At 39.2% G+C, this 14348-nt stretch overlaps 1 protein-coding gene across 1 annotated transcript in view; it reads right to left on the bottom strand.

Annotated features, from left to right (window-relative positions):
* The window catches only part of LOC138200419 (contactin-associated protein-like 4), a 95689-nt gene extending 81581 nt beyond the window's left edge, over nt 1-14108 (bottom strand). Inside the window, exon 1 of the mRNA XM_069153056.1 lies at nt 13779-14108. Coding sequence (XP_069009157.1) covers nt 13779-13863 — 85 coding nt within the window. The 5' untranslated portion in view covers nt 13864-14108. The remainder of the gene's footprint in view (nt 1-13778) is intronic.
* Between the last annotated feature and the right edge of the window lie 240 nt (nt 14109-14348).

Raw genomic sequence — 14348 nt, forward strand, 5'->3', positions numbered from 1 at the left:
TCACTAGTTGTTTCAGGCTCATGCTTCAAAGCTACAAAGGGCAAGTACGAAGGTGAGGTGTGATGTCATCTTTTCCTAATTGCTGTTTTACATGTCCACACAGATACACAGAAAACTGAGTTTAAAAAAAAAAATCTGTCTCGGTGTTTGTGTGGGTGAGAGTAGAAGAAATGTAGAAGAAAATATGTTTTGCAAAATTTGTGCAGACTTGCATACATCCACTTTATGTTGTAACACAAGTGTAGCTTTTTGCAAGATGTACGAACACAAACATAAGTTGTGATGCAAAAACAGATCAATAACTCATGTTGCTATATTCTATTTCTTTATGGACCCTTTCTTAATGAAAAAACTCCCAAAATACAAAATTTAATATGATTACTGTTCAGTGGATGACCCAGACTGAAAACATCTGTCTGTACCGGTCATGCTGAGGAGTCATTAACGAATGAAGTAAACAGAGGGTTGCTATTCTCCTTCTGAAAAAAGTAGTCGTAAAAACAGAGGCTGTGACTAAATTTGCCATTTATCCACAGGGAAGCAGTTTCCTCTGAACACCTGACTATTAGGTAATTACAATCGTTCTCTCGTTTCTATGATTATTGTGCAATTTAAAGCCTCTTTTTAAAATGATTTCTACCACTGAGATGAGAGACAATTCAAATTATTCTCAATCCCTTCAGAGGTGGCCGGTCCTGTCTCCCTACCCCCACAATAAGGCTTCGGCTGAGATTACTTTGTCAACATTATTGTACTTCATTTCAAGCACAGAGGGATTTTCATTCCCTGAGACTATAAACCACAGGCTGTTGACAGTTTTGAATAGCCTGTCATATCCACCTAAGCCTTCCAAGTCTAACTCCACTCTTCTATGCAAGCACTTCAGAGTTTCTCTGTACATTTCTATTCAAGCTCAGGTCATTTACTGTGTCTTCAGAGAGAAGGGAGTCTGAAGGGAACTCGTGGTTTTGTGTGGTGTGCAATAACGTATGGGATAATCTGAACAATCACCTCTTACTGAGCGCTATCACCGCTCTAAAACCTCCTCCACTCGCTCCTGTTTATGAACTGGTATGTCAAACAAGAGAAATTGAATGTCCTCCCCGTCTTTTCAGATGTTTTCACATGCATTAGGAGGCATTACTTCCTCGTACTTGTATGGCAACGGTATTGATGCATCGCTGCAATGAACAGCAGCGACCAATGAGGTATTTACATGCGTATATGTATGACAGGACCGACTGAAGCTGATGAAGTCAGCTGATCTCTGTCAGTAAGCAGGATAATAAGGCCCTTTGATACTTGTTTCATAAGAAAAAAAATAATCTCGGTGTCTTAAACTTCTCACCCTTTACCAGAGAGGTGCCACTAGACAAAGGTTTTTCTGCTTTACACACTGTTTGACTGTAGAAACAGTGTAGGAAACTAAAAGGAGCACAAGAGCACAAACCTCTGCCAACACTATGAGCAACTTCTCAAACTTTGAAGAAACACACACACAAAAAAATATTTTTTTAACGATTAAAACCCTAACTCCTATTTTCTACTTGAACCTGCAAACATACCCTTGCCAACTTTTATTTCTGTCGGTTTAATTTTAATGAATATAAACCAAGAAAGACTGTTTTGTTTTTTTATACAGGCATTGTTTACCATTTGTTTTTGGATTCTAAATCTCATATCAAGATCACCATCATCCTCAACCCTGTACTCTGGCAGACATGATCAAAGGGTCATGTAAATCCGCCTACAAATACAGATTCTGGCTGCACCCACATAAAGAAACGGGATGAGTGATTTGACAGGGAAGAAGTAGCAGGCAGAAATGTTAAAAGTCACACTTTAAAAAAACTCTGCCTTGCCATCTACATATTTGGTGGTTGTAATGAAAAACAAGTCGTGCATAATCTCTACGGTGAGTCTCCGAGGCAGCGCTGATAGCAGGTATCGAAGAGTCTTTGCCTGAATGAGTGACATTAATTTTTTCTCATGCAGAGCACAGTGTTGAGACAGACTGAGATATCTGAGTGACATGTCGCATGTATGACCATACACTGTCACACATAACCATTTGTGTCAGTGTGTTTCAACAATCATGTCACAACAACATTGTCAAAATTGTTGGGTTTGAGTATTAATCTCGACAAAAAAATTTGTATCTGCTTCTTGGAAGTGGATATTGGGATGGCAATGTTAGAGTCCACCACTTCAGTCCAAACGTACACTAGATAGCTCAAGAACTATTTTATGGATTGGAATTATTTTGTTTCTCATTCATGGTGCCAATAGGATGTATCTTAATGACTTGGGTGATCCCAAGCGTTTTCCTCTCGTGCCATCTGTAGTTTAGAGTGAAACGTCTCAACAAATGGATGAATTGAAATGTGGTGCCGACATCATGGTCTTTGTAAATCTAGCTGACTTTTGTGGCCAAAATTGTAATTTGTGCAAGTAAAATAACCTTAAACCCTTCGGCCTCAGCTGCACTTTGCATTTAGTGTTACTTTGTAATGCTAAGAAATTTTAGCTTGTGGCGATAAACTATAGATAATTCATTCCTGAATATTTTTGACAAAATAAAAACTGCATTTCTTACATCCTTCAGCTCCTTTCAAATTTTTGCTCACCCAACACTGCTATCACAAAAATAACACTAGTGATTTCCCACATTGACCCTTCTTCACCATTATGCACAAATCAATTCTGACTGCGACTAACAACTCCCAACTCTGTCATGCTAACAATGTAATTAACCTTTCTCAAACACATTGCCAAAGGCCTTAATTGTAATACCCCCCCTCTGGCTAATCATTGTATTTATTTTGCCACAACTGCTACAGATCCAGTCCACAGTCTCACAGCTCTGTCTGCTTGTCTTTAAGCACAGCGGTGCTTTGAGCTACAATAAATACTAATGACAGCAGGTTTACATGGTCACAGTGCTAACATCAGGTTATTTTGTACATTTGCAGTTAGGCCTGATGTCGTTGCTAAATACCACAACAACAACAAAATATCTAAGACTGATGAGAATGTCTTGTATTTTACACAGAATTGGGCATGAACCAAATTGTTAGAACTTAATGAGTCAATGGTGGTGATAGAGAATAGCGAGTAGGCTACAATGAAAAAAAAAAAATTGGGGGGGTGACATAAATTTCTAAACAAAGTATAATGGTAAGCCATCAAACATTTGAGGCAAACAGACAGGATGGACCGACTGCCTTCCTAAAGACTAATTTTGGACCTTAACTTTTCTCCATCTGACAGATTGATTTTGTTACAAAGAGCATTACAACCTCTAAATCACAGAAGTTTATAGTTTTCTCTGTTTAAAAAAAAAAAAAAAAAAAAAGATTATGTTGACATTGAACAAGTGATCTGAAAATAATCGTTTCCCAAAATCCTTCAGAGGAAAAGATTGCTTCTCAATTTGTGACTTTTCATCTCACTTCTCCCTCAAAGAGTTGTCAAATATAAATGTACTGCCGAGTCATCCATCATCATTACTATTTTGTGAGTGTACTTTTGTGTGTAAGTCAAACTAATAGTTTGCCTGGTAATACAGTTTGGCTGAGACTGATATGAATCCTGTAGCTGCAGACTGAATCCTAACAGTTTAACTGAGAAGCTCTGCTGGAGGACCAACTGCTAACAAGGAGAGAAACCTTTGTTCCTCCCTTTTTTCTGTATGTTAGCAAAACACCAGGCCAATAATTCGAACTCTAACCAGCGACGACCTCTATAGTACACCTGTCGATAAACTGTTATCTGCAATACAATTAGCTACATTTGTCTGAGATGGTATGAAAACAATGCTTTAATTTTCTTCCATGCTAACTACATTAATATATGTCTTCATGGGGGGGCAGGCATAATCAGCGAATTAAACAATCAAAAGAGAATTGCACCCCAACAAAGCAGCAATTAAAACATTTATCTGGAGTGTGTGAGGTTCATATATCATCACATCATCACCCATGCTGAGAGCCAAAACAAGCAACTACAACAAAAATGAATGCACACATTTGCAATGAGGAGGAAAACTCCGGATTATTCGCATTGAAATATGTCGGTCTTATGTAGATTTGCGAAAATTGCTGTAGGTTACATCACTTGTACTAATGGACCCAGGAGGAGACGTGGAATATGTGATGAGAATGTCATTAATGGATCATATTTGCATTTCAAAATAGGAAGAAAGAAAAAAAAAGACACTGAATGGCATGCTTGTCTTTGTAGACAGACATTCTCATTGAGAAGACGTTAAGTCGCTGTCTTTAAAAATAACAAACACATTTAACAACTTATTATGCTCTTTCTACTTTCCCTTCTGCCTCCAGCACTTTGGGCTGGCTCTCTGTGGGTGGAGAAGTTTCTAAAATACTTTTTTAAGTATTCATGCAAAGCATTTCCTTTTTCCTTAAGGAAAAAAAAAAAAGCATTCGTGCACCACTTAAACTTTGAACTGAACAGATTTTGTAGGGCAAGATGGATGAAGTTATTAAATTATTATTATTTTTTTTTTAAACTAAGGATGTTTTTTTTTTAAGTGATTACCTTCAATTTCAAAAATTGTTTTGAAAAATGTTTGAGGTTACAACAGAGGATGTATTTTAGCAATTGAATAAAATACAGAAAGATACTTATAAAGCACAGGACACTCAATTACAATGTGTTCTTCACACACAAGACGCATTAAACCACTCAATATCTCTGGTAAGCTGGTACTGGGTAGAAGAGCATTCATCCATTCCTCATACTAAAGTAGCACCGCAGTAACACCATAACCTACAGTGGCAGTTACAGCTAAACAAGAACTGTACTCAAAGTAATACTAACTTTGTGCTTTTCAAATTACCTGTTTGTTCCTCTTCATTGCTTCATCAAATGTTGCACCTTCCAGATACACATGTATCATTAGAAACCCTTTGAACACACACAGGTGTTTTCCATTTAACAAATGATCTGACCCCTAAAATCAACTGGCAGTGATCATTCGGGCATGTCCTATTATGCAGATATATTTGTCTTTTTTTAGTTGCTGTTGATCACAGTAAAAAAATCAAGACAGAATAAACCTAATTTCATTCAATGTTGTAAAACAATAAAACAATTCCAGATGTGGAGGGACGAATACTTTTTATATTCTAGACAGCACATCATTTAATCTATGTTCAAAATTTTGTGTTGAAATATTGTATTCTGATGCCTATTTTGTTGTATTGTTGATTTGTGTGAAGGACATACTGCAACTGAAAAACTATTCTGTCCCTGAAGGCCTCGCAAATCCTAAAAAAAAATAATCCGCCGTGATGAATGCTTCTTGTACAAAGGAAAATGTATCATTTCTTTTTACAACCTGGGTCTTCTTTTTGTAGTTTTGTCCATTATTTTGGTTAGTTTCAGTAACATAACTCAAACTTTCTATAGTTGTCCAGAGTAAAATGAAAAGAAATTGGGATGATGATGATGCCCAAAAGCACAGAAATAAGATCCAGGACGAGTGAGGTGAGCAGAAGTCCAGTGTCCTTACATGTGACTCTGCTTATAAAGACGAGGAGGACAGAACAGAATCAGTACATGAACACTATAGCGTCCTAATGGTTATAATTTATTTCAAGAGGCTCTCGCCCGGACAGCTCCCACTTTACACTCTCCACTCCTTGAGCTAACAAACATGGAGGCTGTCATTAAACTGTAAACAGGGAAGGTCAAAGAGGAGTTAGGTAACAATTACCTGTATTTAAAACTAATGTGATGCTGATTTGCTGCTTAATTGATTGAGAGAGGAGAAACAATGAGGGACGATGCTGAGACATCGAGAGAAAAGCTTATTTCCCTTTGAGTTAATCAAGGATTGCAGGACTACACAACACATATGCAATTGTTTGGACATCCCTGGACAAATTACAAAATTGATTATGAATTGAAAAGATGTGAATACAACCCCTTACTTTTTTATCTAATGAACTTTAAAAAAAAAAATAGACAACAAATTAGCATGTGTAAACTTTTTGGCTCCGTACCAAGTCGGTATTTAGTAATTCCCCCTTTTGGCAGATATCACAGCTTGAAGATACTCCCACAGATTTACCCACTGATTCTCACTGATGTTCAAGTCAGGGGACTGTGAGGATAATTCCAAAAGCTGCAAAAGCTTGTGGTACTTGAAGGGTGGTGGATTTTAAGCTCTGTTTTGGATTAGTCACTGAATTTGCATGCACTTATGTAACCCGATTCTTGGGGGAAACCTGGTTACATCAGAAATCATATAATGCCTTTACCTCCCCCTTTACATTCCCCTAATGTTTTCCAAACCCATTGCCCCAATTCTGTTTTTAATAGTACAAAGCTGTAACAATACATTTTAAAAAATATTCATGTTTTTGCATATTTTTTTTTTGTTTGTTTGTTTTTGCCCACAAAAAGGGATGGCTAAATGTAATTTCGATTGGACTTTAACGTATATTTTAGAAGGGTGGTAAAAATGAAAGAAAATATCCACTTTCATTTAATTGCTGTAATGTTTGAGAAATTGCTACCGAGTTTACGAGACATTATTACCGGGCATCAGTCACATTTAAAGTCATATTTGCCAAAAATATAAGCATTAAAACTATTCTTCAGGAGAATAGAAATAGCTAAAACCAAACAACTGGCAGAAAAATAACTGACTTTGGTTTTCAGCATGTGTAAAATGCAGCTTAAAGTCTATAACAGGCACATAACCTCTATTAAAATATAACTATTGGTAGATGTTAGCAATGGACTACTTGGATTTCTTATTGGTTTACTCTGAAAAGTAAGTGATGGAAATGAGATCAATATGCCAAGATAGACACAATGGTTTCACCCTCAAGCTGTTTAATGTTAGAAAAAGCTGCTGATAGAATTCATATAAATTTAGTTCTGCTCATTGATTGTGATCATTTTAATGGAGCAGTTGTAGTATCTTAAAATGGAACAATTAACCAATTTCGCAAGTATGTTTTTTTTTCTTCAAATAAAACATGTGTTTTGAAAAAAACACGTTACAGTAATGTCACGCTGCAGGCAGGAAAGTACGACTATGATGCAGGAGAACTGGACTTATTGCTAAAAGTTGTGTTGCTGTGCACCACAGCTGTGTGAAGGTGAGATGAGGGGAGTCAGGCGAATGAATCTGACGACACACACACACACACACAAAGAGAAGCCACTGATGGGTGAAATGAGAGAAGGAGTCGGGAGTGTCACTGCATGGCTTAAAGACTGAGGGTATCGCCAAAGAATGTCCGCACAGGCCACTGAACCAAACTCCTCCACTTTTTTTTGTACGCTTCTGATTCCTTCCACCAACTCATGGTCTTGGTCATCTTCTTTTTTTATTCTCTCTCAACACACTTTCTGCTTTACTTCAAATGTTTGGAAGCGGGTCAGCTTGAACCCCCTGTTTCATTTAGGCCATCTGATGTATTTAATTAGGCTGGAGGATCAAATTGGTCTCTACATGGGATTTTCAAAACCAGTTTTTTTTTATTATTATTATTTCATTTCTATATTTATGACTGCAACATTTAATATTCTCAAAATAGCAATGGCCCAAATCTTTAGTTCAAAGGTGTTGCACATAGTGACAAACTCACAAACTGTTATCATCAGCTGTTCCCTTCAGCTCTATGGAACATTTGACCATATTTCAGCTCATTGTTTTGGTTTTACAGCCTGCCAGCAGTATCTGTTTTCAGCTCTGAAAAACTTGGACAGGCTTTGACTAGACCCAATGTTTAGTTTGTCCCTTCTGGGTCACTGTAGAAACATTGCTGTGCAAGACGTCAAGCTCCATGGAAGACGACTCTCTCCCCACGTAGATATTAAGGGCTGATTCAGGGGTTACAAACTATGAAAACATAGTTTGAATATATTTATTATATTCCATTTCTGCCAATAGATTTGCCTAAATCTAACACTGGACGTTTTGAGGGATGTGTACAGTTTGTTGCACTGCCCTCAAGTGGCCACAAAGGAATTCATGCAGGTTTGAAACTTTTAAGCAAACCACGAGCTCATCTGCAACAGCTTGTCAATCAAACAGTGTGTCTGGTACTGAAAAAGGTTTCTGTCCTTTCATTCTTTTGTTTTGTTTTATCAGTCATAACCATGCAGTTCACTTTGTCATGGCAATATTTATATGGAAATTGAAACTCAACATAGGAAAAACAAAATAAGGCGGACTGTGGGAGAAAATTCAAAGAAGGACAGAGTCAAGAAGGATTCTTCTGAATATTAAAACTTACAACTTACTGGAACAGAAATGATCAGCGTAAACACAGGACATTGTGTAATGTAATAGAAAATGTAATAGTTTTTGAGAACAAGGTTAAGAGTTTATTTTTGAAATTTGTAAACAGCAGCTGACAGTCCATCCCACCACATGGTCCATTAAGTAGCTGTTCTGGAGTATTTGACCACATCACATAGTCATCAACACAGAGTTAGCATTTTGTCAAGGGAGTCAACATGTATGAGGAGTATTTAAATTGCTCGGAGGAAATGGAAATGTGGACATCTACGATTCAGTGACAACTCCATCTGCTCATGGTGCTAATGTGATATACATGAATCCGAAAGCTCCAGAGTGGGGACTAAGTAGACTTTGTGGTCGATCTGCTGATCAAGATAATGTGATGACCATAGCATGTATATAAAAGTGGACGTAGCTCCAGTGTCTGAAAAATTTGGCAGATGCAGAAGTGCCTTAAATTACAATACCACCGAGTGCCACTAGAGGTTGTTTTCATAGACTCCTATTAAACTTGTCTCATGAAATACAAAGTCAATAAAAAATGTTCTACAAGTTATTTCAGTCACTCCTTCTTATTGGTGTTCTGGTCATCAATTTGAAAATAATCTTGTCATTAAGTAGAAAATAAACTTCAAAAAGCCATGTTTTGGAGGGGCGTGTCTATTTGATTGACAGGCATGTGGTACAGTCAGGTTACAGCTATCGGTGGGCGGGACGTAGTGTCCTCTGGTTTTCAATCAGATTGATTCAGATCTCCAAATAGCTTGGGACTAACAAGATGGCAACGTCCAAAATCCGAACTCGAGGCTTCATGATGGCAGTTTACAAACCAACGGGTGACGTCACTGCTGCTTGCCGCTTGGATATGACTGATACCTCCTGAACTGTAACTAAATGGACCTTGTGCTGAGATTTATTTCATTTTTAGGTTTTGTATCACGCAGTATCTACAGTTACAAGATGCATTATGTCTACGTCTATAAAATTTCTTGGCGAACATATTTTTGAACTACCCACTTACAGTTTGAGTCAAGACACACTGGAAACATAAAATATCAGATATGCCTGAAGATATGGCTGGCTGCTGCGAAAACAAACTAATTGTAGAGCAAAATACTGAAGCTCTCACAGGCAGTCACGAACATAATTTACCCCCTAACATGTCACTCAACATTAACACACACTGTGTGTTTGCTAATAGCTGATGCCTACAGTTTTACTTTCCTGCCACTTCAGACAGTGACAGTGAACGGTGACCTCAGCAGAATGTGGCCGATTCTTGGACCGATAACAAGTCATCTGATATAATGACAGGGCCATTTGATGAATGGGCCGGTTTTTGGGAGGCATGCGTCCACTGGGGAGTCGGCCTTGGGCAAACACAAAATCCCACAGGTCACAAAGGCAGATGGATGGACTGCAGTTCTCTGTCACTTTTATCGCTTAACTACTTGTCCCTGGATTAATAAATCGAGATTCATGAGTGGCAGCTCCAGGCTCACACAACCAGCCGCCGCCACCTTTATGTAACCTTGACTTAATCAGAGCCTCTTCATGATTCCACTTCTACTAAATATGACACAAATAATAACAGTAAATTAACCTCCGCTACTCTCTGCTCTTCCCTCATTCTGTTTCTCCGAGACTCCACCATCCCATGAAGCATAAAGGACAGGGAGGGTTTGCCAAGAAAACATCTCACACTTTCACATCAAATTGATTTAAGTCAGAGGTTTATGTTCTCTACCACCAGCTCATTGAAAAGTAATAAGTCCTGATGAGACAGGCCTGTTCGCATATGAAGCAGGCAGCTAGGACCCAAATTTAAATCAACGTCTCTCCCAGCATATTTTTTTTTACTAACTTATTCTCCGTCTGGCTGTGGACTGGATGAGATAAATTTCCAGCACACTGAGAAAATAACAAACCCTCAAAGTTTCTCCCTCAGCATTGTCTAGTTAAATAATCTAACATCTACCCAGCCCGGTCTCAGCAATCAGAGATATGAAACGCTGCTGCTTACGCCCCTGCTAAAATCTAAATGAAGACAAAATTGTTTTTTCATGTTTTAGCCAAATGCAAAAGAAATGTGTCTACCTGTACACACCTTGTGGTGAAGTTGTACTAATGATATTTGCAAAATTAAACAAGGAGGATGTATGTGGGAGTAAAAAGGTCCTGATTGTTTGCGAGAGACGTTATTAGTGTTGATCATGTTTACTGTGATGATGATAATGATGTAAAGAACGATGATGATGTCATAAATGTCCTTGCCAGAAAAAAGAAAGCGCTGATCATTTATTTAAATGCTTAAAATGACTCTTATTTTTCCAGCAGGTGGCCTCTTTCAGTCATGACGACTTGTTTGTCTCAATAGTAACACCTGTAGTAGTTGTTGGATGTTGACGTTGAATGGTAAAATAGTTTTGGAAAGCAAATTTCCAAAACCAAAAATTCAACATTTACCCCCAAAGCATGATTGTCTAAATGTACGGTGGTAGGAAGAAAACACTTTTGATTTTCAAATTGGCTGGACAACACGTAAAGAAATTCTTTCCTTTTGTGGCCTTTGTACAACAAAACCATTTACTCAGAGGTCAGAGTGAATGGATAGCATACGCAGCACATAACTTCAACACTGAAGGTCTCCAAACAACCGTCACTATTAGTTTCTTTTAACAATGAGGGGGATTTATCACTGATCCCAAATATGTTTTCTAAGCCTAACCAAACATCAAAAAGAAAAATTCTACAAAAGAACCTTCAAATTAATACACTACCATGTTGTCACTTGGGTGCGAAAAGTCGATGGATATGTCTGATTCTTTCTCACCAGAATCTGTTACTTTTAAACACTCTGTAAAAATACGTTCTTCACTGAGATAAATGAAGCGGAAACCAGAACAAGTGTGTGTAGGTTTTAGATTTAGAAATAGGTTTAGGTGAAGTTATGGTAAGGGTTGGGGGTTAGGCATGTTGTGATAGTCAATGAGAGGGTTGGGTGACAGCGAGATACACAACCCCAAAAAGTGTGTAATACACTCGTCAGTCCCCTAGAGGTTACCGTGTCAGTGTCATGGTTTGCCTCGCAGAGGAAAAGTAACATGCTTTAGGTTTAGGCACCAAAAACCAGGAGGTTAGGTTTAGGAAAAGATCAGAAAAGATCAGGTTTGGGTGGGTTAAGATAAGTAAAGTCACATATATAAATACGTAATGATTTGCAGGTAATTTAATTGCGCTAAAAGAAATTCATGTTGACTTTTGCGTTCTCATGGACTCAAAAACAGGTCTAACCACCTACGACCTGCTACCTAATTGGACTTTAACATTCTTTGTTCTCAATCGATCAACCTGCTTCTTCGACACAGGTTTTACTTTTCACGCCTTGGCGAGGTGGAGCGTGCCAATCACCCGGTATTGGACCGATGTGTGTAGAACATGCTTTGACGTGACACCGGGCTGGAACACAGTAGTTAAAATGAATGTTGGATGTTTAAACAGCATCTAGAACCTTCTCTCTCGACATCTTTCATGCTCTCTTAAGCTATCAGAGAACAGAGGAGCTATCACTGAGGATGATGAGTGTGACAATGAGAGGAGCCTCCTGCCCTCCTTCTACAAAACATGATGAATGATGTGACAGTTCTTTCCTGAGCTGAAACCGGTTGTTAAGCAGATGATAAAGACTCTAAATATACAGTACAATATACTGCAAAGAATGTGATGCACAGTGGAGTGCTACAGCAGGTGTTTCGATTGTCTTTTGGTGGTCTTCATGTACCGAGGGGTAATACTTGTGTCTGAGCCAACACGATGTACCCATTTCATCTGGATTAGAGTCAATTTCCATCAATGATATGAATACATATTTTTTTTTTAAATTTTTTTTTTTTTTTTTAAAGCTGTTGTCTTTCAAAACAATCAAAACAGCCGAGAAACCACAACGCCTATTGATGCTCCCTCTTCCCTGCCCTCCACACTGATCCATCTCTCCGTTCAACCATCGAATTCAAAACTTGAACGTCTCGGATCCGTGTGCTTGAAATCCTTCAAGCTTAGTGATTTTTTTTTTTTTGTCAATCTGTCAACAGGGATGTCACAGCTTGTATTCATAGCGTCAATGTAATAGAGTACAGTAATTATGGCGGAGAGGATGGGCCATGAGATTTTACTGAGCCACTTTAACTGTGCAGCTCCTGGAACTATTCATTAAAACCTCCCAAGAGGAAACTAACAGCTCGTGCTGTATGCACTGGGGGACTCAATAACAGCAGGGAAAAGGAGATCTATCACACTTGTTGCAAAGAAAACACTCTCCTTAAAAGAATTTGTTCTCTCTCTCTCTCTCTCTCTCTCACAGCTATTGAATAAGCAACATTTTCAATGCTTTTGCACAACTCCTTACCCAAGAACACACTTTTTAGGATATATTCTGAAACCTTTTCCTTAGTATAAAGCTGGAGCCACAGAGGCAGCAGCAGCACCATCCTGTGCAGCTTCCCCAGATCTCCACGGATAGACCGCAACCCCCCCCCCCGCCCCCCTCTCTCCCCCCCCCCCCGCCCCCCCTCCCCCCCCCCCCCGTCTTCAAGAGAAAACATCAAATGCTGGAAAAGCTCAAATAAGAAGGCTACTTGTGGGATTCAGTATCTCTTAAAAAAAAAACTTGACAGCCGTAAATCTCCAGAGGATGTGCGCTTCCTTTCAACAACAAGCCCCCGCGGTGGTCGGATCAGACCCAGTCAACTGTTAAATTCGCTAAATTCGCTGAATAAACTGCGTGAGCTACTTCTTCCCGAACCGCGAGAAAACAGGTCGCGGCGAAGATCAAATTCGACTTGTAGCTGCAGTCTCGACTCCCCTCCTGTGTGTTTGTGTTTAGCAGTGTGAAAAGGGAACGCTCCAACAAACTAGATAGCACAATTAATGCAGATTTGTATTTGTTTTTGTTTTTTTTAGGGTTGAGCAAAAGCTGAAACAACAACTCATTCAAAAAAAATAAAAAAAAATAAAAAAAAAAGTTGCAGTTTATTCTGCGAGAAAGTGTTGCATTTCTCTGCTTTATAACGTGATGTCTTTAGATTTTGGACATTTGAGGGCTTTTTTTTTGTATGACTTTTTTATGATCACAGTTTTTGGGCATTTTGTAGATGATTAATCGAGAAAATAATCATGGATTTAACTGATTAGATAAATAATTCCTAAAACGCGTTTATTCTACCTTTATGAAACGAAGTTTGTAACTATGTGCCGTTAAGACTGTATAAAGATAAAGAGGAAAATAACTTTTCTTAATTAGCTGAATTATCATAATAGAATAAAAAAAAAAACTCGCAGCCTTTGTGTCCGCAAACATATGACCCCCATGATAAATCCCTAGTTTACAACAGAGTGATCTGAGTGCGGTAGTAAACAATGGGGTTCCCTTTCAACAGATCAACACACTCAACCTCCCTCCCGGGCAGCGCCAGAAGCGCACGGAGCCTCTCACCTTCTCCACCTGTCCCAACGGAGCCGAGCAGCAGCACGGCAATCAGCGCAGTAATCCCAGCCGGTCTTTTACTCCCCAGAGGCATGTTGAAGCGACGGGATGCTGCAGAGTATAATCCAGTTTGTCGGAGGGGAGACAGTCCGTCCGTCCTCCTCCTCCTCCTCCTCCTCCTCTTCGCCTCTCCTCTCCTCCTGTTTGCTTCTCTCCTCTGCTCTCCTCCAGCTCCGCTCCGCTCCGGTGCGCTGCGGTAGCCCTGCTGCCACAGTGTATAGAGGCTGGCCGGTACCCGGTGGGAAGGAGGGGAAGGATGCTCTCACGCCGCTTGCCCTCCTTCAACTGATGGGAGGAGAAGAATGGGGCGAATAAAAGGGGAGGAAGGGCTTTTCACTGGAGTGTCGCAGGTCCGAGCGCAGCGCACCACCTCCCTCACGAAGATCCTAAAGAAGCTCCGAGTTCCTGGAGGGAGTCCCAGGACTGGTTTAGTTTCATTACAGCACAGTGGGTGCATGTGGCTGCTTTGAGTTTTAACTATTAAAGCAACAAAATGCTATTGGTCACAATCAAAATGAA

Source organism: Embiotoca jacksoni, unplaced genomic scaffold (assembly GCF_022577435.1).
Source record: "Embiotoca jacksoni isolate LCO1_2020_lvr unplaced genomic scaffold, fEmbJac1.0.p SCAF_19, whole genome shotgun sequence".
NCBI lineage: Eukaryota > Metazoa > Chordata > Actinopteri > Embiotocidae > Embiotoca > Embiotoca jacksoni.